Source organism: Macaca nemestrina, chromosome 4 (genome assembly GCF_043159975.1).
Source record: "Macaca nemestrina isolate mMacNem1 chromosome 4, mMacNem.hap1, whole genome shotgun sequence".
In the NCBI taxonomy this organism is placed as follows: Eukaryota; Metazoa; Chordata; class Mammalia; order Primates; family Cercopithecidae; genus Macaca; species Macaca nemestrina.
Window position 1 is genome coordinate 149,557,760 of NC_092128.1, and position 22,477 is coordinate 149,580,236.

Below are 22,477 nucleotides of genomic sequence, written 5' to 3' on the forward strand. Positions count from 1 at the left end.
TATATTAGGGGGTTGAATGCAGTGGCTCACACCTGTAATCCCAGCACTCTGGGAGGCCTAGGCAGGTGGATCACCTGAGGTCAGGAGTTCGAGATCAGCCAGACCAACATGGTGAAACCCCATCTCTACTGAAAATACAAAAATTAGTTGGGCATGGCGGCAGGCACCTGTAATCCCAGCTACTCGGGAGGCCGAGGCAGGAGAATCACTCGAACCCGGGAGGCGGAGGTTGCAGTGAGCTGAGATCATGCCATTCCACTCCAGCCTGGGCAACTAGAGTGAAACTCCGTCTCAAAGAAAAAAAAAAAAGGTGGCGCACAGTGGCTCATGCCTGTAATCCCCGCACTTTGGGAGGCCGTGGTGGGCAGATCACGAAGTCAGGAGACTGAGACCATCCTGGCTGACACGGTGAAACCACGTCTCTACTAAAAAATACAAAAAATTAGCCAGCATGGTGGGGAGCGTCTGTAGTCCCAGCTACTTGGGAGGCTGAGGCAGGGGAATGTCATGAACCCGGGGGGGGGGGGGGGGGGGGGGGGCGGAGCTTGCAGTGAGCCAAGATCACGCCCACTGCATGCCTGGGCGACAGAGCAAGACTCCATCTCAAAAAAAAAAAGTCCACAGTGGCATGCAACTGTAGTCCTAGCGACTTAGGTGGCTGAGGTGGAGGATCACTGGAGCCCAGGAGTTCAAGGTTATAGTAAGCTATGATCACACCACTGCACTCCAGCCTGGGTGCCAGAGCAAGACCCTGTCTCAAATAATAAAAACTATCAGGACGACAACGGCATTAATAAAAACACAAGAAGAACCAAGACCACACATATAAAATAAGACATATTTATTAAGCTAAAGAACAAATTTTATTTTTCATTTTCCCCAAACACTAAAATAGCACATGGCATAGTAATTCAGTACACAACATAAACTGGTATATGCAATCAATAATCCCGAAAATGGTTAAGTCTCACTTTGGGAGTCTTTAAAAACTTACGCCCTTAAATGACCTTTATTAAAGTCATCAACAGACAATAAAAGGAGTCAACTGGAAAATTTTTAGGTTACAAGATACTGCAATTCCTAGAATCTGGGAAACTTTTAATGAGGGAAATAACTCGATTTGCCTCTCTGTAACTGTGTTACTTTTTTCCCGAGCTCATTCTTGTTTAAGGTAACACTGCCAGGGTTCCAAGTTTGAGAAGGGATCTTCTAAAGGTAAACTTAATATTGCAACTTTCACCACGGGGCCTCTGTCTACATTGCATTTCAAGTGGAAGGAAAGGGGTGTGAGAAGTGAGATCGAATGTTGCTGCAGACCAAAATCATTCTACAAAATGTAGAAATGATAACAGCTTACCACAAATTCAACAAGATTTAACGCCAAGTACAGCGGTGTAGACTTTACGAGTGTCCATTTCCATTGGGTGATCGACAAGCCGAAGGGACACACAGGATTTGGGACAGTAGCCCTTTAGAATGGGTGTTGAAGACAGAACTTCATGGTAAATCCGTATGTTCTAATCTGATACTTATACAGGCTATGATCATCTCCTGAAATGTTTCCCAACTCTTTATAAGTCTTTTAAAGCACAATTTTAACACATGCTAAAAAATGTCCTTCCGCATCAACCGGCTTTGAATTTAAACTCAATTTATTTTAAGTCTGCCGGGTCGTACAAACTACAGCAGGAACCTAAGGGCTGCACAGTTTGCATCCAGACTTACTGCGAAAGAAATCATTCTAAGACAACTCTTAAAATTAATCTATTTGTATTGTTCTGCTTGTACCTTAACTATGGCATAATGAATTTGCTAATTCAAAAGGTTGCAGAGCCAGTAACCCCAGTGTTATCTGCAGACCATCCGAGGTGTTTTTAAGCATTTTCTTGAATTCCATCGTTTGCTTTGAAAACATGGGCTTTAAACGGTCAAGGAAAACTCGTTTTGTCTCATCATTCAGGAGCACTTCAGGACACGCGTGCAGTGTTGCAGACAGGATGGAGTGCAGGCAAGAGGGTTCCAACTCAGAGCCCAGACCCTTGGGAAGAGCATTTGGTGGGTCATCCTGAAAACTTCCCATTTCCGGCAGTTTTTGATGGCATAGCAGTCGTGACACCCGAGGCTCTCCTTTGGGGCACTGTCCTCTGTGGCCGTCGGTGGCCCTGGCCCCTCCTCCAAGCCAGTCCCGCTCCAGAGCTTCAACACCACTGCAGGCCACCTGAGCAAAACACTCTGTTGGAGCAGGGAGCAAACCCATGGCTGTGCTCCAAGTGGCTGCTGAGGCTGGATTTCTTCTTACTGATTCTTTCACGTATGGAAGCACTGGGCCACCACCGTGAAGCCAGAGGCCAGCCCCACTCGGATCCTTTCTCATTTCCAGTGATAATGCCTCACTCTGTGAATTTCCATCAACCACAGGCTTATTCATCCAGGAGGGTGCATCTGCAGGCCAAAGGCCCTCCATCGGCATTCTTTTCTTAAGGCTGTATGACAGTTTGTTCGAGTCACCTCCTCTGGCCTGCTGCACTTGTGCCAGGCAGGTGCCGAGGGACCCCCTTCTGTCCCTCATGCTTCGTGTTCTTGGATGCGGTGGGCCTGAGGTCACACCTTCATCACTCTGGAGGGCCTTCAATGGATCTCAATATGAACCTAGGAAAGGGAATCAAATTTAAGTTCTAAAATGAAGACATATGGGTCTTTTTTTTTTTTTTTTTTGAGACGGAGTCTCGCTCTGTCACCCAGGCTGGAGTGCAGTGGCGCGATCTCGGCTCACTGCAACCACCACCTTCCAGGTTCAAGCGATTCTCTCGCCTCAGCCTCCCAAGTAGCTGCGATTATAGGTGCTTGCCACCACGCCCGGCTGATTTTTGTATTTTTAGTAGAGACGGGGTTTCGCCATGTTGGTCAGGCTGGTCTCTAACTCCTGACCTCAGGTGATCCGCCTGCCTCGGCCTCCCAAAGTGCTGGGATTACAGGCGTGAGCCACCGCGCCCGGCCGACATATGGGTCTTAAGAGCATCTACACCCACCAAATATTTCCTAACAAACACTAAGATCTTTAGGACAGTCTCCATAGGGTTTCACCATATTGGTAAAGCTGGTTTTGAACTCCTGACCTCAAGTGATCCACCCGCCTCAGCATCCCAAAGTGCTGGGATTATAGGTGTGAGCCACCACGCCCGGCCATATTTATGGTTTTTGTTTTTTTTTTTGAGACAGAGTCTTGCTCTGTCGCCCACGCTGGGTGACAGGCGCGTGCCACCACGCCCGCTAGTTTTTTGTATTTTTAGTAGAGATGAGGTTTCACCAAGTTCGCTGGGATGGTCTTGATCTCCTGACCTCATGATCCACCCGCCTCGGCCTCCCAAAGTACTGAGATGACAGGAGTGAGCCACCACGCCCGGGCTGGAAGAGAACATTTTGTGGGCTTAGTTCCCCACCCTCAAATTAGCAAATAATAGAGTTTTTCTTTTTTTTTTTTTTTTTTGAGACCGTGTTTCGCTCTTGTTGCCTAGGCTGGAGTGCAACGGCATGATCTCGGCTCACTGCAACCTCCACCTCTCGGGTTCGGGTGATTCTCCTGCCTTAGCTTTTCGAGTAGCTGGGATTACAGGTGACTGCTACCACACCCAGGTAATTTGGTTTTTGTATTTTTAGTAGAGATGACATTTCACCATGTTGGCCAAGTGAAATTAGCCGGGTATGGTGGTAGGCATCTGTAATCCCAGCTACTCAGGAGGCTGAGGTGGGAAAATCGCTTGAACCCAGGAGGTGGAAGTTGCAGTGAGCTGAGATCATGCCACTGCACTCCAGCCTGGGCAAGATAACGAGACTCCATCTCAGGAAAAAAAAAAAAAAAATTGCAAAAAGGCTTTGAAATGAACAAAAAAATTCGATGATTGGGCATGCTACCCAGTGCATCCTTCGGGTTATGTAATTTTATCGGGACAAGCACCTTCATTGTCTCTGAGTTGCTTTACAACTCTGTCATTTGCCAAAAACCTTAAGAGTAAGGCAAACAAGTTCCTGTCCAAAGAAAACAATCTGATTAGTTTCATTAGACTAATGAGTCTCATGGAATGTACTGATCACTGCCCTACGGATACTGGCCAGCTTTACATCTATCTGTAAATTCACTTTTGAGTTGTTCCCTGAATTTTCCTTTAAACTGGTTATAACATCATATTAGTTTCCTTATTAAGTGACAAATTAAATCTAATTTTGACACATGATGTGTTCACTTAAAAATCACCCCCACCCTCAGCCAGGCGTGGTGGCTCACACCTGTAAATTCAGCAGCTATAGTCCCAGATTCTCAGGAGGCTGATGTGGGAGGATCGCTTAAGCCTGGGAGGCAGAGGTTGCAGTGAGCTGAGATCGAGTCGCTGCCCTCTGACCTGGGCGATGGAGTCAGACCCTATCTCAAAAAAAAAAAAAAAAATTAAAATTAAAAAGCAGCAATACGGCCGGGCGCGGTGGCTCAAGCCTGTAATCCCAGCACTTTGGGAGGCCGAGACGGGTGGATCACGAGGTCAGGAGATCGAGACTATCCTGGCTAACACGGTGAAACCCCGTCTCTACTAAAAAATACAAAAAACTAGCCGGGCGAGGTGGCGGGCGCCTGTAGTCCCAGCTACTCGGGAGGCTGAGGCAGGAGAATGGCGTGAACCCTGGAGGCGGAGCTTGCAGTGAGCTGAGATCCGGCCACTGCACTCCAGCCTGGGCGACAGAGCGAGACTCCGTCTCAAAAAAAAAAAAAAAAAAAAAAAAAAAAAAAAAAAAAAAAAAGCAGCAATACTGAAAGGATCAGCTACAGCTGAAAGTGGCTGATGGGGATGGAGAAATGCAGGTAGGAAACTGCTGTTTCTCTAATCTTATGGAACTAGGAGACTCTTGATGCTACATGGATGTATAATTGCATTAAGATTTGTTGTAAATTTTGGCCAGGCACAGTGGCTCATGCCTGTAATCCCAGCACTTTGGGAGGCCTGACCTCCTGAATCATGAGGTCAGGAGTTCGAGACGAGCCTGGTCAACATGGTGAAACCCTGTCTCTACTAAAAATACAAAACTTAGCCAGGCGTGGTAGCAGATGCCTGTAATCCCATCTACTAAGGAGGCTGAAGCAAGAGAATTGCGTGAACTCGGGAGGCAGAGGTTGCGTGAGCCGAGATCCCACCACTGCACTCCAGCCTGGCAACAGAACAAGACTCCATCTCAAATAAAAAATAAATAAATAAAAAACACTGGGGAGAAAATGAAGGATGCAATTATTATTGGAGGCTGAAGGAGAAAGCAGGGAGAGTTTAGAGAAAGAGGCCCTGGGCCATGTCACAGGGAGCCGGTGATGGGAGCTAGCCGGGAAGCTTCAGCAAGGACAGGATGGTTGGATTTGCATTTCAGATGAATTATTCTGGCTGCACTGTGATGGACAGACTGGAGATGGTTCAGAATAGACACACCAGTTAGGAGGCTATTCCATACAGCAGGAAAAAGAAAGAAAGAAGGCTGTGATCATAAGGAGGGACAGACTGAAGTTTCATATTGTTGTTGTTTTTGAGACAAGGTCTCACTCTGCCACCCAGGCTGGAGGACAATGGCATGATCACAACTCACTGCAGCCTTGAACTTCTGGGCTCAAGCAATCCTCCTAACTCAGCCTCCTGTGTCGCTGGTACTACAGGCAGGCACCACACCTGGCAAATTTTTTTTAATCAGAGCAGGAACGGAAGTTTATCACAAAGCTCTAGAGCGAGAAAGGAAAGTGCAATTCGAAGAGATCCAAGTGGGTGAATTGAACAGGTTTTTGGTTTTTTTTTGGTAGAGAGAGGGTCTCCCCGTGTTGCCCAGAGTGGTCTCGAACTCCTGGCCTCTTAAGTGATCCTCCCGCGTCAGCCTCCCAAGTAGTTGGGATTACAGGTGTGTATCACCGTGCCTTGCTAAAGTATTTTTAAAAAGTTGTTGACTGGCTGGGTGCAGTGGCTCAGGCCTGTAATCCCAGCACTTTGGGAGGCCGAGATGGGTGGATCACCTGAGGTCAGGAGTTCAAGACCAGCCTGAACAACATGGTAAAACCCCATCTCTACTAAAAATACAAAAATTAGCTGGGTGTGGTGGCACATGCCTGTAGTCCCTGCTACTTGGGAGGGTGAGGCAGGAGAACAGCTTGATCCCCACAGGCAGAGGTTGCAGTGACCTGAGATCGCGCCATTGCACTCCAGCCTAGGCAACAGAGCGAGACTCTGTCTCAAACAAATAAATAAATAAAAATTTAAAAATAAGAATAAAGTTGGTGACTGATTCAATGCAGAAGGAGGCGAGAAGACTCACAGGCTTCTGACTTTCAATTCTGGGTGATGAAAGTGTCATTAACTGGAAATGGGAGCAGCAGCAGGTCCAGAGGAAAGTTAAGTGCAGACTGGGACATACAGAGTTTGACTGTGCAACTTTGGTAAGCAGTTGGAGTCATAAAAGTCCTAGCTCAAGATGGGTGTCAGAGCTGGGGACCTAGATCCAGAAGTCGCCAGCTTCTGAGAGGTAGATAAAATGATGGCCCTGGTAGAACATGTCAAGGGACAAAGACAGAAAGTGCTACAGAAGGCCAGGAACACCAAGACAGACACACCAGGTGGGGCGGGCTCACCACAGACACCAAGGAGAAAGACCCCAAGCATATCAGGAAAATTCAGTGTCCCAGAAGAAGCCAGCTGAGTTGAATGTCTCAAACAAAAGAGAGTGGTCAGATCTGCTTCTTGCACAAAATAATTAGCTATAGAAACTCTGAAAAACTTTACACAATCTTCTAGTCCAGAGTTGTTAAAATGGGGTAACGCCACCAACAACTTCTTCTTTTTTTTTTTTTTTTAAGAGATGGAGTGTTGCTCTGTCACCCAGACTGGAGTGCGGTGGCAGGATCACAGCTTACTGCAACCTCCGCCTCCCAGGTTCAACAATTCTCCTGCCTCAGCCTCCCGAGTAGCTGGGACTACAGGTGCACACTGCCACGCCTGGCTAATTTTTTGTATTTTGGTAGAGATGGGGTTCCACTAGTTGCCCAGGCTGGTCTCAAACTCCTAAGCTCAGGCAATCCACCTGCCTCGGCCTCCCAAAGTGCTAGGATTACAGGCGTGAGCCACCGCGCCCGGCCTGGTTGGTTGGTTAGTTAGTTATTTTGAAACGGAGTTTCACTTTGTTGCCCAGGCTGGAGTGCAATGGCACGATCTCGACTCCCCGCAACCTCCACCTTCTGGGTTCAATTGATTCTCCTGCTTCAGCGTCCTGCGTAGCTGGGATTACAGGCATGCGCCACCACAGCTGGCTAATTTTGTATTTTTAGTAGAAACGGGGTTTCTCCATGTTGATCAGCCTGGTCTCAAACTCCTGACCTCAGGTGATCCGCCCACCTTGGCCTCCCAAAGTGGTGGGATTACAGGCGTGAGCCACTGTGCCCAGCCAGGGTTTTTATTTTTTGAGACGGAGTCTCACTCTGTCACCCAGGCTGGACCGTAGTGGTGCAATCTCAGCTCACTGCAACCTCCGCCTCCTGAGTTCAAGCGATTCTCCTGCGTCAGCCTCCCAAGTTGTTGGGATTACAGGCACCCACACCACCGTGTGCAACTAATTTTTTTTTTTTTTTTTTTTTTTGAGATGGAGTCTCACTCTTGTTGCCCAGGCTGGAGTGCAATGGTGCAATCTAGGTTCACTGCATCCTCCGCCTCCTGGGTTCAAGCGATTCTCCTGCCTCAACCTCCTGAGTAGCTGGGATTACAAGCACCCACCACCATGCCTGGCTAATTTTAATTTTTGTATTTTTAGTAGAGATGGGGTTTTGCCATGTTGGCCAGCCTGGTCTTGACTTCCTGACCTCAGGTGATCTGCCTGCCTCAGCCTCTCAAAGTGTTGGGACTACAGGTATGAGCCACAGCACCCAGCCTAGCCATTGTTAATATGGGAGAAAATATTAGAACGTCTTGGTCTATTTCATTCTTCTTTCTTCTCCCTTTTAACATTTTCTATGTTTTATAATATGTGCCATATTCTGAGCGAGCAAAATATATACTTTATGAATACTTATATATATCTTGTGGGACATGCTCAAAAATTTTTACTGATAGAATTGTGACCATTATTCTATATAATTCATTAAAATATATTTGAACCAGGCCGGGTGCAGTGGCTCACACCTGTAATCCCAAAACTTTGGGAGGCACAGACAGAAGGATGGCTTGAGCCCAGGGGTTTGAGACCAGCCTGGGCAACACAGCAAGACCCTGTCTCTACAAAAAAAGATTTAAAAGAGTGGCTGGGAGCAGTGGCTCACACCTGTAATCCCAGCATTTTGGGAGGCCAAGACGGGTGGATCACTTGAGGACAGGAGTTTGACATCAGCCTGGCCAACACAGTGAAACCCCGTCTCTACTAAAAATACAAAAATTAACGGGCGTGGTGGCGTGTGCCTGTGGTCCCAGCTACTCGGGAGGGTGAGGTAGGAGAATCATTTGAACCCAGGAGGTGGAGGTTACAGTGAGCCAAGATAGCACCACTGCACTCCAGCCTGGGCGACAGAGCAATATTCTGTCTCAAAAAAAAAAAAAAAAAAATTAAAAGTATTAGCTGGGTGTGGTGGTGCACACCTGTAGTCCCCGTCACTTGAGAGGCTGAGGTGGGGAAGGACTGCTTGAGCCTGGGAGCTCAAGGCTGCAGTAAGCTGTGATCATACCACTATACTCCAGCCTACGCAATAGAGCAAGACTGAGACTCGAAAAAGAAAAGAAAAAGCTGTATATATATGAGCCATATAAAAGACTACAGGCCAGGCACGGTGGCTCACACCTGTAATCCCAATACTTTCGGAGGCCAAGGCGGGCAGATCTCTTGAGGTCAGGAGTTTGAGACCAGCCTGGCCAACACAGTGAAACCCCATCTCTACTAAAAATACAAAAATTAGCTGGGTATGGTTTCATGTGCCTATAATCCCAGCTATTAGTCAGTCAGGAGGCTGAGACATGAGAATCACTTAAACCCAGGAAGCAGAGGCTGCCGTGAGCCAAGATGGCACCATTGCCTGAGAGACAGAGCAAGACTTCGTCTCAAAAAAAAGAAAGAAAGAAAGATGCTGCAGTGCAATGGCACAATCATGGCTCACTGCAGCCTCAACTTCCTCAAGCTTGGGACCCATCACCTCACCTTAGCCTCCCAAGTAGCTGGAACCACAAGTGTGTGCCACCACACCCAGCTAATTTTTTGTATTTTTTGTAGAGACAATGTTTTGCCATGTCCCAGGCTGGTCTTGAACTCCTGGGCTCAAGCGATCCACCCACCTCAGCCTCCCAAAGTGCTGGAATTACAGGCGTGAGCCACCATCCCTGGCCGTATTCTTTCAAATCTTACATTTATTTTGCTGGTGAAAATGTGCTAAGAATGAACATTATCCTGGGGGGAGGGGGGAGGGATTGCATTGGGAGTTATACCTGATGTAAATGACGAGTTGATGGGTGCAGCACACCAACATGGCACAAGTATACATATGTAACAAACCTGCACGTTATGCACATGTACCCTACAACTTAAAGTATAATAATAATAAATAAATTTTTTAAAAAAATGAACATTATCCTTAAATGGAAAAATTCCTAAATATATTTCAATATATATTGAAATTGGTATTTTAATTCTTTGTTTTTGAGATGGAGTCTCACTCGGTCTCGCCCAGGCTGAAATGCAGTGGCGCAATCTCGGCTCACTGCAGCCTCTGCTCCCCGCGCTCAAGCGACTCTCCTGTTTCAGCCTCCCAAGTAGCTGAGACTACAGGTGTATGCCACCATGGCCCTGCTGGTTTAAGCTGTGTCTTCTCCCCTTTGGGACTAGCCTTGCCAGCCCATTAATTTTGTATTTTGAGTAGAGATGGGGTTTCACCATGTTGGCCAAGCCAGTCTCTAACTCCTGACCTCAGATGATCCGCCCACCTCAGCCTCCCAAAGTGCTGGGATTACAGGTGGGAGCCACTGCACCCAACCAGTATTTTAATTCCCAAGAAAAACAGGTCATAGAATATGGGACAGCGCTCAGAAAAATTAGTTTCTAACCATTTTTAGTAAGTCCTTGTACAAGGATTTAGCATTATTCAGAAAGGTGAAACATTTGTAGAATTGTGTTAAAGTACTTTAAATAAGGTATCATTTTTATTTTTTTCATTTTCCTTAGCAAACTAACGCAGTATAAGGTACCGTTAATAATCACTTATTTTGGCCGGGCGCGGTGGCTCAAGCCTGTAATCCCAGCACTTTGGGAGGCCGAGACAGGCGGATCACGAGGTCAGGAGATCGAGACCATCCTGGCAAACACGGTGAAACCCCGTCTCTACTAAAAAATACAAAAAACTAGCCGGGCGAGGTGGCGGGCGCCTGTGGTCCCAGCTACTCAGGAGGCTGAGGCAGGAGAATGGCGTAAACCCGGGAGGCGGAGCTTGCAGTGAGCTGAGATCCGGCCACTGCACTCCAGCCTGGGCGACAGAGCGAGACTCCGTCTCAAAAAAAATAAATAAAATAAAATAAAATAATCACTTATTTTATAACTCAGAAACATGAAAAAAATCATTCATTTAATAAGGTAATCATGTATTCAATCATGATAGAATAAACTGTGCCCTGAAGTTCTTCTAGTACTTTAGTATTCAGTAATAAACTAATTCTCTTATCAAAAAGATTTCAATGGGTTATTTGTTTGTTTATTTATTTTGAGACAGAGTCTTGCCCTGTCACCCAGGCTGGAGTGCAGTGGCGCAATCTTGGCTCACTGCAACCTCCACCTCCTGGGTTCAAGCAATTTTCCTGCCTCACCCTCCCAAGTAGCTAGGACTACAGGTGCCAGCTGCCACGCCCAGCTAATTTTTGCATTTTTAGTAGAGATAGGGTTTCGTTTGGCCAGGCTGCTCTCGAACTCCTGACCTCAGGTGATCCACCTGCCTCGGCCTCCCAAAGTGCTGCGATTACAGGCGTGAACCACCGTGCCCAGTCACAAAAAGACTTCAATAAGTTATCAAAAACATTTTGGCTCAGAGTCCTCAACTAACCTCTTCTGATATTAGACTGTTAAACATATTTCCTGTATTGTGAGGGTCACAAATAACTTCTAAATAATTTCTAGGCATATTTAAGTCATTTATGGGTTTTTTCATAGTTTATGCTCAGTATGCTAGAGATATATTGTACCAGATAAAGTATGCCTAAGTGTATACAAAATCAGCTCTTTTTGGCCTTCTCATGCCATGTTAATTCTACAAAATTTAAAAAACAGTGTAAATGATGTTATTACCAACAAAGGTAGCTACCAAAGCGGAGACCACCAGAATGAGGGAAGGAGTCTTATTTTGAACTTCAAGAAAGCACGGTTCAGGATGAATAAAGTGCAGCCCTGGGTTTCAGAGGGTAAATCCTGCAGCCTACACCTCCCTCTGCCTCCCACCGAAGATGACAAAGGCTGAACATGAAGCCCGGGAGGTCACAGGCGCGCCGTGCCAGGGGAAACGAGGCTGCCCAGGTATACCCGATCCTCATCACAACAGGAGCGGTCACCTTCCTCGCAGATCCCTGCCCATCTGGGCAGCTGACCTGCCGGACTACAATGGCCTGACCCACTTAGCTGCTGCCCTCGTGGGTGCCTGTACCCTCACCTTCCCTCACCCGAGCTATTCCCAGCCTCCAGGGCATGACGGTGCTGTTGCTTTGTAAACTAAAAATATCTTGGCCCCAATGTTTCTGAAAGAGGGCTGGCAAGGCTAGTCCCAAAGGGGAGAAGACACAGCTAAAACCAGCAGGGAAACGGTGGGCCTTGAGGGGCTCCTGCACGCAAGGAGAGCTCACACATGCTCCCAGATGGGCCGGTTACACACCCCTCAGGTATGAACACTAGCATACCTTAACTCACTGTGCTCATGGCCCAAATGATCAGACTGGAGGCAGCAGAAACAAATCCCCAAATTTCCACACAGCCCAGAGGAGGAGAAACAGGAATGACCGCATAGCTTCTAAATTAAGCTGAATCATGATCACAAGGAACACACTAACATCACTGAGTTCCTGCTACTCGCCACTTGGCACGTCTGAATCACACCTGATGGCCAGGTGCGGTGGCTCACACCTGTAATCCCAGCACTTTGAGAGGCCAAGGTAGGTGGATCACCAGAGGTCAGGGGTTCAAGACCAGTCTGGCCAACATGGTGAAACCCTGTCTCTACTAAAAATACAAACATTACCCAGGCATGGTGGTAGCCACCTGTAATCCCAGCTGCTCAGGAGGCTAAGGTAGGAGAATCACTTGAACCCAGGAAGTGGAGGCTGCAGTGAGCTGAGATCACACCATTGCATTCCAGCCTGGGCAACAAGAACAAGACTCCATCTCAAAAAAAAAAAAAAAAAAAATTACAAGTGCTGAAAACCTCTGATTCAAGATTCTAAAGATTTTTGGCTGGCTGTGGTGGCTCATGCCTGTAATCCCAGTACTTTGGGAGGCCAAGGCGGGTGGATCACGAGGTCAGGAGATCGAGACCATCCTGGCTAACACAGCGAAACCCCGTCTCTACTAAAAATACAAAAAATTAGCCGGGCATAGTGGTGGGCGCCTATAGTCCCAGTTACTGGGGGAGGCCGAGGCAGGTGAATGGCGGGAACCCAGGAAGCGGAGCTTGCAGTGAGCCAAGATAGCACCACTGCACTCCAGCCTGGGCGACAGAGCGAGACTTCGTCTCTAAAAAAAAAAAAAAAAAAAAAAAAAAAAAATTCCTGCCACACATTCAATGAGCAATCCTTCATTAAGCCCCTACCCTAAGCCAGGTGCTGTTCTAGGTGCTGGTATTAGGTTGGTATACCAAGCAGACAGTGTCTTCTTAAAGCTTTATTTTCTTTCCTTTCTTTTTTTATTCTTTCTTACTTTCTCCTTCTCTCTCTCTTTCTGTCTTATAGAAACAAGTGTCTGGCCAGGAGCAGTGGTTCACGCCTGTAATCCCAACACTTTGGGAGGCTGAGGCAGGCGAATCACGAGGTCAGGAGTTCGAGACCGACCAGCCTGGCCAATATGGTGAAACCCTGTCTCTACTAAAAATACAAAAATTAGCTGGGCATGGTGGTGGGTGCCTGTAGACCCAGCTACTTGGGAGGCTGAGGCAGGAGAATTGCTTGAACCTGGGGAGCAGAGGTCGCAGTGAGCGAAGATCCTGCCACTGCATTCCAGCCTGGGTGACAGAGCGAGGCTCCATCTCAAAAAAAAAAAAGAAAAAGAAAAAGAAAAAAGAAACAGCATCTCAAAGTGTTGTCCAGGCTGGTGTCAAACTCCTGGGCTCAAGTGATCCTCCCACCTTGGCTTCCCAAATTGTTAGGATTACAGGCATGAACCACTGCACCCAGCCTTAAAGCTTGCTTTCTAGTGAACCAACATAAAAAGACAAAAAATGCCACAGGCACACAGTGTTTCATTGCAGTACTGTTTGCAGAAATATCAGTCTGCATCCCACCCATCACATACCAGGATAAACTCCAAATTACATCATATTTGAAAGTTAAAAAATGACATAAGAGTATCAGGATAAAATACAGATGAATTCGTTTTATCATTAGAGTTAGGAAGACCTTTCTACCGCTGACAAAAACCAAATGTCAGAAAAGATTGTTAAACTTTGGCTACATAAAAACGAACTTCAGGCCGGGCACGGTGGCTTATGCCTGTAATCCCAGCACTTTGGAGGCCGAGGCAGGTGGATCACTTGAGCCCAGGAGTTCGAGACCAGCCCGGCTAACATGTCAAAACTCCGTCACTACTAAAAATACAAAATTTAGCTGGACATGGTGGCGGGCACCTGTAATCCCAGCTACTCGGGAGGCTGAGGCAGGAGAATCGCTTGAACCTGGAAGGCGGAGATTTCAGCGAGCCAAGATCGCGCCATTGCACTCCAGCCTGGGCGAAAGAATGAGACTCTGTCTCAAAAAAAAGTGATCTTTAGGCCGGGTGCGGTGGCTCAAGCCTGTAATCCCAGCACTTTGGGAGGCCGAGGCGGGCGGATCACAAGGTCAGGAGATCGAGACCACAGTGAAACCCCGTCTCTACTAAAAATACAAAAAATGAGCCGGGCGCGGTGGCGGGCGCCTGTAGTCCCAGCTACTCAGGAGGCTGAGGCAGGAGAATGGCGGGAACCCGGGAGGCAGAGCTTGCAGTGAGCCGAGATCGCGCCACTGCACTCCAGCCTGGGCAACAGCGTGAGACTCCGTCTCAAAAAAAAAAAAAAAAAAAAAAAAAAAAAAAAAAAAAAAAATGATCTTTTTGAAATGGTTAAAGAGGAGTTACATATGATCCAGCAATTCTGCTCTAAGTATACATGCAAGAGAAATAAAAACTGATGTCCACACAAAGCTTACATGCAAATGTTCGTAGTAGCATTATTCACATTAGCCAAAAAGTGAAAGCAACCAAAAAGTCCAACATAAAAAGACATAAAAGACAAAAACAAAAGACTAAGGAGGGCCAGGTATGATGGCTCACACTTGTAATCTCAGCATTTTGGGAGGCTGAGGCAGGAGGATTAGTTGAGGCTAGGAGTTCGAGACCAGCCTAGACAACATAGTGAGACCCCGTCTATACAAAAAATGAAAAAACCAACCAGGCATGGTGGCGCATGCGTGTAGCCCCAGCTACTCAGAGGCTGAAGTGGGAGGATTGTTTGAGTCTGGGAGCTGGAGGCTGTAGTGAGCTATGATCGCACCACTGCACTCCAGCCTGGACGACAGGGAAGACCCTTCCTCAAAAAAAAAAAAAAAAAAGAAAGAAAGAAAGAAAAAAAAAAAAAAAAATTGGCCAGGTGCAGTGGCTCATGCCTGTAATCCTAGCACTTTGGGAGGCTGAGGTGGGTGGATCACCTGAGGTCAGGAGTTCGAGACCAGCCTGACCAACGTGGTGAAACCCCATCTCTACCAAATATACAAAAATTAGCTGGGCATGGTGGCAGGCACCTGTAATCCCAGCTACTCACGAGGCTGAGGCAAGAGAATCACTTGAACCTCGGAGGCGGAGGTCACAGTGATCTGAAATCTTTTTTTTTTTTTTTGAGACGGAGTCTTGCTCTGTTGCCTGGGCTGGAGTGCAGTGGCCGGATCTCAGCTCACTGCAAGCTCCGCCTCCCAGGTTTACGCCATTCTCCTGCCTCAGCCTCCCGAGTAGCTGGGACTACAGGCGCCCGCCACCTCACCCAGCTAGTTTTTTTGTATTTTTTAGTAGAGACAGGGCTTCACCGTGTTAGCCAGGATGGTCTCCATCTCCTGACCTCGTGATCCACCCGTCTCGGCCTCCCAAAGTGCTGGGATTACAGGCTTGAGCCACCGCGCCCGGCCAATCTGAAATGATATTGCACTCCAGCCTGGGCGACAAGAGTGAAACTCCATCCCAAAAAATAATAATAATAATAATTATATACATATATATATGATCTAGGACTAAGAAACACTTGATTCTTCCCACAGGCCACATAACTAAAAAGTTGTTGGCATGACTCGTTAAAGTATAGCAGATTCACAGTACCATTTTTCATCTTGCTTTTACTAAATTTAGTATTTGGTATTGATTCTGTTTAACTGCCTTGTATTTCAGATTCTGTATAAATAAGAAGGATGCTAACAACTCCAGGAGACTAAGGCTTGCTTGCAAATAGTATTTTAAAATCATCACCATTCTCAGTATATAACTGTCTGCATCATTTTCTCATTTAATCATCTTTCATCCTAATGAGGTATTAACCTCCTTAAAACGCCCCACTGCCCTACAAACTAGAGATCTGGGGGGGAGAGGCCCCCTAAATACATTTGGAAAATGGAGTTCTTTATGCCTCATTACTCGTGAAACAGATTCCAACATTCCTGCAATGAAGACAATGGGTATGGCTTTTTCTTGAGACGGAGTCTCGCTCTGTCACCCAGCCTGGAGTGCAGTGGCCGGATCTCAGCTCACTGCAAGCTCCGCCTCCTGGGTTTACGCCATTCTCCTGCCTCAGCCTCCCAAGTAGCTGGGACTACAGGCGCTCGCCACCTTGCCCGGCTAGTTTTTTGTATTTTTTAGTAGAGACGGGGTTTCACCGGGTTAGCCAGGATGGTCTTGATCTCCTGACCTTGTGATCCGCCCATCTTGGCCTCCCAAAGTGCTGGGATTACAGGCTTGAGCCACCGCGCCAGGCCTGGCTTTTTCTTTTTGGTCTCACTCTGTCACCCATGCTGGAGAGCAGTGGTGTGATCAGAGCTCCCTGCAGCCTTGAATTCCCAGGAATAGGCGATCCTCCCACCTCAGGCTCCCGAGTAGCTGGAACTACAGGTGTGCACCACTACATCCAGCTAATTTTTAATGTTTCATAGTGATGGCGTCTCACTATGTTGCCCAGGCTTCTCAAGCTCCTGGCCTCAAGTGAGAGTAAAGCATGTTCCGAAGGAAAAAAAAAAAAAAGAAGAAGGCGGCGTGGGGCTATCCCCTTTATTCCTTCAGAGTCTGTTTCCTGTTGCACTTCCTTTTACCAAAAAGCCACAAAAATTAAACCTTCAAATCCGGTAAGTTAGTGGTTTTTCACAAATGAACAAAAACTCTAAAACTGGCAGGGGAGTTGAAAGTAGCAGAGGTAAATATCACGGTCCCGAAGAAAGACACCCCACTCCCCACCCCCAGGATGTGAAGTGGCTGCTCGCTGCACTTGGTCTAGCCCAAGCCTACAATCTTCACGCTTTTTTCTTTTAGAGACAAGGTCTTGCTCTGTTGCCCAGCCTAGAGTACAGTGGCACAATTATAGCTCACTGCCTCCTCGACCTTCTGGCCTCAAGTGATCCACCTCAGCCTCCTGAGTAGCTGGGACTATAGGCACGCACCACCACACCAACCTAATTTTTGTATTTTTTTTTTTTGTAGAGATGATGTTTCGTCATGTTGCCCAGGCTGGTCTCAAACTCCTCAGTTCAAGCGATCCTCCCACCTCGGACTCCCAAAGTGCTGGGATTACAGGGGTGAGTCACTGCACCTGGCCCACAGAATTCTTTTTTCAATCTTATTACTATTTTTTTTTTTTTTTTGGAGATGGAGTCTTGCTGTGTTGCCTAGGCTAGAGTGCAGTGGCACAAACTTGGCTCACTGTAACTTCCACCTCCCAGGGTTCAAGTAATTCTCCTGCCTCAGCCTCCCAAGTAGCTGGGATTAAAGGCACACGTCACCATGCCCGGCTAATTTTTTTTATTTTTAGTAGAGATGGGGTTTCACCATGCTGGCCAGGCTGGTCTCAAACTCCTGACCTCAGGTGATCCGCCTGCCTCAGCCTCCCAAAGTGCTGGGACCTACAGGCGTACATCCCACCGCGCCCAGCCAGAGTTCAGCTTTCTTTTAGACATGACATGATCAGATTTATGGGAGGGTGTGTGTTTTTGTTGTCGTTTAATTTTAGAGACAGAGTCTCACTCTGTTGCCCAGGCTGGTGTGCGGTGGCATGATCGAGGCTCACTGCATCTTCGGCCTCCTTGTCTCAAGCGATCCTCCCACCTCTGCCTCCCGAGTAGCTGGGATTACAGGCACGCACCACCACACCTGGCTAATTTGTTTTTGTACAGACTGGGGTCTTGCTGTGTTGCCCAGGCTGGTCTGGAACTCCTGGGCTCAAGCGATCCTCCCACCTCAGTCTCCCAAAGTGCTGGGATTATAGGCATGAGCCACCACACCCAGCCCTCAGTCTGATTTACGTTTTTTAGAAGTTGCCTCTGCTTGGTGGAGATGGCAGATACTTCAATAGTCCCGGCGAATGGATACAGTAGGGTAGACTAGAGAGGTGGTTATAAATAGAGAAGTGGATATATAAAAAAGGCAGATTTCTCAATGGTAAAAAGCAATTTTCACCAAAACAGCATCATGTAGTAGGTTTTCTCTTACAGTAGTTTTTGCGATTTTTACAAATGACTGCAAATTATGTTACTCTAGACAATAGGTTTCAAAAAGGGGAGTACAGGGGCCAAATACAGCCTGCAGACACTTTTTGTTTTGCCCTCGAAGTTTCTTCTTTTTAAAATCTGTTTTTTGGGCTGGGCGCGGTGCCTCACGCCTGTAATCTCAGCACTTTGGGAGGTCAAGGTGGGCGGATCACGAGGTCAGGAGATCGAGATCATCCTGGCTGACACAGTAAAACCCTGTCTTTACTAAAAAATACAAAAAAGTAGCCGGGCGTGGTGGTGGGTGCCTGTAGTTCCAGCTACTCAGGAGGCTGAGGCAAGAGAATGGCATGAATCCAGGAGATGGAGCTTGAAGTGAGCTGAGATCACGCCACTGTACTCCAGCCTAGGTGACAGACCAAGACTCCGTCTCAAAAAAAAAAAAAAAAAATTCTGTTTTTTTGTTTGCTTGTTTTTTTGTTTGTTTGTTTGTTTGTTTGTTTTGAGACGGAGTCTTGCTGTGTTTCCCAGGCTGGAGTGCAGTGCCACGGTCTTGGCTCACTAGAACCTCCACCTCCTGGGTTCAAGTGATTCTCCTGCCTCAGCCTCCCATGTAGCTGGGAATACAGGCGTGCACCATCACACACACCTAATTTTTGGATTTTTAGTAGAGATGGGGTTTTGCCATGTTGTCCAGGCTGGTCTTCAATTCCTGACCTCAAGTGATCCACCTGCCTCAGCCTCCCAATATACTGGGATTACAGGCATGAGCCACCGTGCCCAGCCAAAGTTTCTTTTTCAAAAATCTGAATTGGCAATCTAAAAATCTTGATTTCTGATTTCTCTTGGTGCTGACTAGATCCGGCAAACACTAGGCCCCTATTTCCAAAGGTGGTAACCGGGGAGGGCACAGGCCTTCTGGTTTACCAGTCCCCTGACCTGATCCAGCAGCACCCTTCACTCAATTCAAGCCACTTGCTGGAGGTTCTGACCCCTCTTGTCAGGTACCATTTCAGGATGCCACAAGCCCTTGCTCACACGAAAGTACCTCAATTTGGACCTCAAAATAAAGAGGCCAGTTCATCTCAACTCACTTATTTATTTATTTGAGACAGCATCTCACTGTCGCCCAGGCTGGAGGGCAGTGACACAATCTCGGCTCACTGTAACCTCTGCCTCCCAAACTCAAGCGATCCTCCCACCTCAGTCTCCCAAGTAGCTGGGACTATAGGCTCATGCCGCCATTGCCCCGCCACCACGCCCAGCTAATTTTTTTGTATTTTAGTAGAGACAGGGTTTTACCATGTAGCCCAGGGTGGTCTCAAACTCCTGAGCTCAAGCGACCCACACACCTTGACCTCCCAAAGTGTTGGGATTACAGGAGTGAGCCGCTGCTCCCGGCCACTTTCACTCAATTTTGATCAACAGCCAGTGTTAGGTTTCATGTTAACTACCATCACCTGTCAAGCACCAGCCACTTGAAGACCCGCTACCTGGACGATCGTACTTGGATATGGCCAAACCAACGTTAGGAAGGGAAGGCACCTGCAGTGTCTCACAACTGGGTGGTACTACCGCTCAGACTGGTTCATTGTGCACGCCAGGGAGCAACCCAAGTACCGTCCAACTGTGACCTCCCCAAAAAGTCCCTCCTTCATCACAGAGGTATGCAAATGGCATGCAAGAGGGGTGCAGTACTTGGCCACCTTTCTTTGAGAAAGAATTCTCGAGGTGACAACTTTTCCTTCCACTAGAAAAAGTCATCTGAGGCCGGGCTCACTGGGTCCTGACTGTAATCCTAGTGCTTTGGGAGGGCAAGGCAGGAGGATCGCTTGAGACCAGAAGTTTGAGACCAGTCTTGGCAACATAGAGAGACCTTGTCTCTACCAAAAAAGGAAAGAAAAAAGAAAGAAAAAGGCAACTGAAATTCAAGGGATGTAGAAATATCAGTCTCTTGGCTGGGCGCAGTGGCTCACGCCTGTAAGCCCAGCACTTTGGGAGGTCAAGGCAGGCAGATCACTTGAGGTCAGGAGTTTGAGACCAGCCTGGCCAACATGGTGAAAACCCAACTCTACTTAAAAACACAAAAATTAGCCCAGCGTGGTGGCGGGCACCTGTAGTCCTAGCTACTCAGGAGGCTGAGAAGAATCACTTGAACTCTGGAGGCAGAGGCTGCAGTTAGCCGAGATGGCGCCACCGCACTCCAGCCTGGGCAAGAGTAAGACTCTGTCTCAGAAATTAAAAAAAAAAAAAAAAAAAAAAAAAGGAAATATCAATTTTTTATAGCACAGGCGGTCTCCAGGGTGCTGCAGTGTGAGCCTACTCTAGGATCAGCTGAATGGTTCCAGGCCTCTGAAAAGTTTTGTGCTTCCACCTCTCCCACTTTATTTTCCCTAGTCTTCACCCTTACACCTCAGTTCTACCTCTGGCCAAAATAAGTAAGGTACATTTATCAAAACACTGTTAACTTGCAATCCATTTTTAGCCTCAAAGATAACATAAAACGTCTTTGCAAGCCAGATGTGGTGGCTCATGCCTATAATCCCAGCACTAGGAGGCCAAGATGGGATGATCTCTTGAGGCCAGTAGTTCGAGACCAGCCTGGACAACACAGCGACACCCCCTTTTTTTATTTTTATTTTTTTTTTTTTTGAGACGGAGTCTCGCTCTGTCGCCCAGGCTGGAGTGCAGTGGCCGGATCTCAGCTCACTGCAAGCTCCGCCTCCCGGGTTTACGCCATTCTCCTGCCTCAGCCTCCCGAGTAGCTGGGACTACAGGCGCCCGCCACCTCGCCCGGCTAGTTTTTTGTATTTTTAGTAGAGACGGGGTTTCACCATGTTAGCCAGGATGGTCTCGATCTCCTGACCTTGTGATCCGCCCGTCTCGGCCTCCCAAAGTGCTGGGATTACAGGCTTGAGCCACCGCGCCCGGCCTACACCCCCTTTTTTTCTTGAGACGGAGTTTCCCTCTTGCTGCCCAGGCTGGAGCGCAATGGAGCGATCTGGACTCACCGCAACGTCCGCCTCCCGGGTTCCAGCGATTCTCCCGCCTCAGCCTCCCGAGTAGCAGGGATTACAGGCATGCGCCACCACGCCCGGCTAATTTTGTATTTTCAGTAGAGACGGGGTTTCTCCGTGTTGGTCAGGCTGGTCTCCATCTCCCGACCTAAGGTGATTCGCCCGCCCCAGCCTCCCAAAGTGCTGGGATTACAGGCGTGAGCCACCGCGCCCGGCCGAGACCCCCGTCTTTACGATTAAAAGGGGTGGGGGTGCAAAGTTTCGGAACTAGAAAATTCACCCAACATTTAGTAAAGGTCCTCTTCAACACCCTTCCAGCCCATGCAATCTCGGACCCCACCTCCCGAGATGCGGGACGTTCCCCAAGGCAAGTCGCTTAACCTGACCCCCAGTGCCGCGTTTGCAGAACGGGGATAAGGACCACTTTAGTGGGTCTCCCCAAAGTGGGGTCGCACGGGAAAATGCACGGTGCTTGGCATACACTCAGCTTCCAGGCAGTGGCAGCTGCCGTGGCGTTTGCATCCCGCTGGCGAGGCGGGCTCTTGGGGAGGGCCGGGGGCCGGGCGGGCACGGCTCACCCACCTGCAGGCGGACGTTGAGCATCATGGAAGCCACGATGTAGAGGTAGGGGAAGTTGATGCGCAGCCGCCACGCCAGGTCGAAGAAGATGAGCAGCGTGCGAGTCAGCCCCTTGCAGAAGACCCCATAGGAGCGGGCGGCGGCCGAGCGCGAGAGCCGGACAGCCAGGCCCGACAGAGCCGCCGCCATATAGAGACCGGCGCTCCCACAGCCCGCCCGCCCGCCCTCTCCGCGCCGCGTCGCCCCGGCCGCTGGCCCTCGCCTGGCGCGTTCACGGAGCGAGAGAGGCGGCGACTAGACCGGCGGGCGGGCGGGCCGCGGAGGAGCGGAGTCTGCACGTCACGCTCGGAGAAGCGCCTCCGCGAGCCGCCGCCTGGTCTCAGGCCGGCCGCGCAGCCTGACGTCACAAAGCCAGCCACGCGCCTGCGCGGCCCATAGGCCCCGCCCCCTGGGCACGCCCCCGCCACCTTGTTGCAGGTAAGACGCGCATGCGCGGGAGAGGAGGCGTGGGGTCGAGGCTGATGCGCTGTCTCCGTTCGCCCCCTACTGGTGAGTTTGAAAATGAAGACAAAGAGAGGCGATGGACGGTAGCAATGGTTGCAGACAACGTGAATGTATTTAATGCCGCTAAACTATATACATTTAAAAATGGTTGCAGTACTAAATCTTTTTTTCTTTTTATTTGAGATGGAGTTCCGCTCTTGTTGCCCAGGCTGGAGTGCAATGGCGCGATCTCGGCTCACCGCAACCTCCACCTTCCGGGTGCAAGTGATTCCCCAGGCTCAGCCTCCCGAGTAGCTGGGATTACAGGCGCGCACCACCATGCCTGGCTAATTTTTGTATTTTTAGTAGAGACGGGATTTCACCATATTGGCCAGTCTGGTCTCGAACTCCTGACCTCAAGTGATCTATCCGCCTTGGCCTCCCAAAGTGCTGGGATTATAGGCATGAGGC

The 22,477-nt window shown here is 48.5% G+C and overlaps 2 protein-coding genes across 2 annotated transcripts; both read right to left on the reverse strand.

Moving 5' to 3' along the window:
* Positions 1–826: 826 nt before the first annotated feature.
* Positions 827–2,569, reverse strand: LOC139355289 (family with sequence similarity 220 member A). The gene has a single exon (XM_071095346.1). The coding sequence runs from the start codon at positions 2,567–2,569 to the stop codon at positions 1,790–1,792; it is 780 nt and encodes a 259-aa protein (XP_070951447.1). The 3' UTR covers positions 827–1,789.
* LOC105497941 (small integral membrane protein 10 like 3) lies at positions 827–21,922 on the reverse strand. The gene is made up of 2 exons (XM_011769493.2): positions 21,527–21,922; positions 827–2,649 (listed from the first exon to the last, which is right to left on the reverse strand). Exons 1-2 carry the CDS (start codon positions 21,710–21,712, stop codon positions 2,629–2,631), a joined length of 207 nt encoding a protein of 68 aa, XP_011767795.2. The 5' UTR covers positions 21,713–21,922; the 3' UTR covers positions 827–2,628.
* Positions 21,923–22,477: the final 555 nt, after the last annotated feature.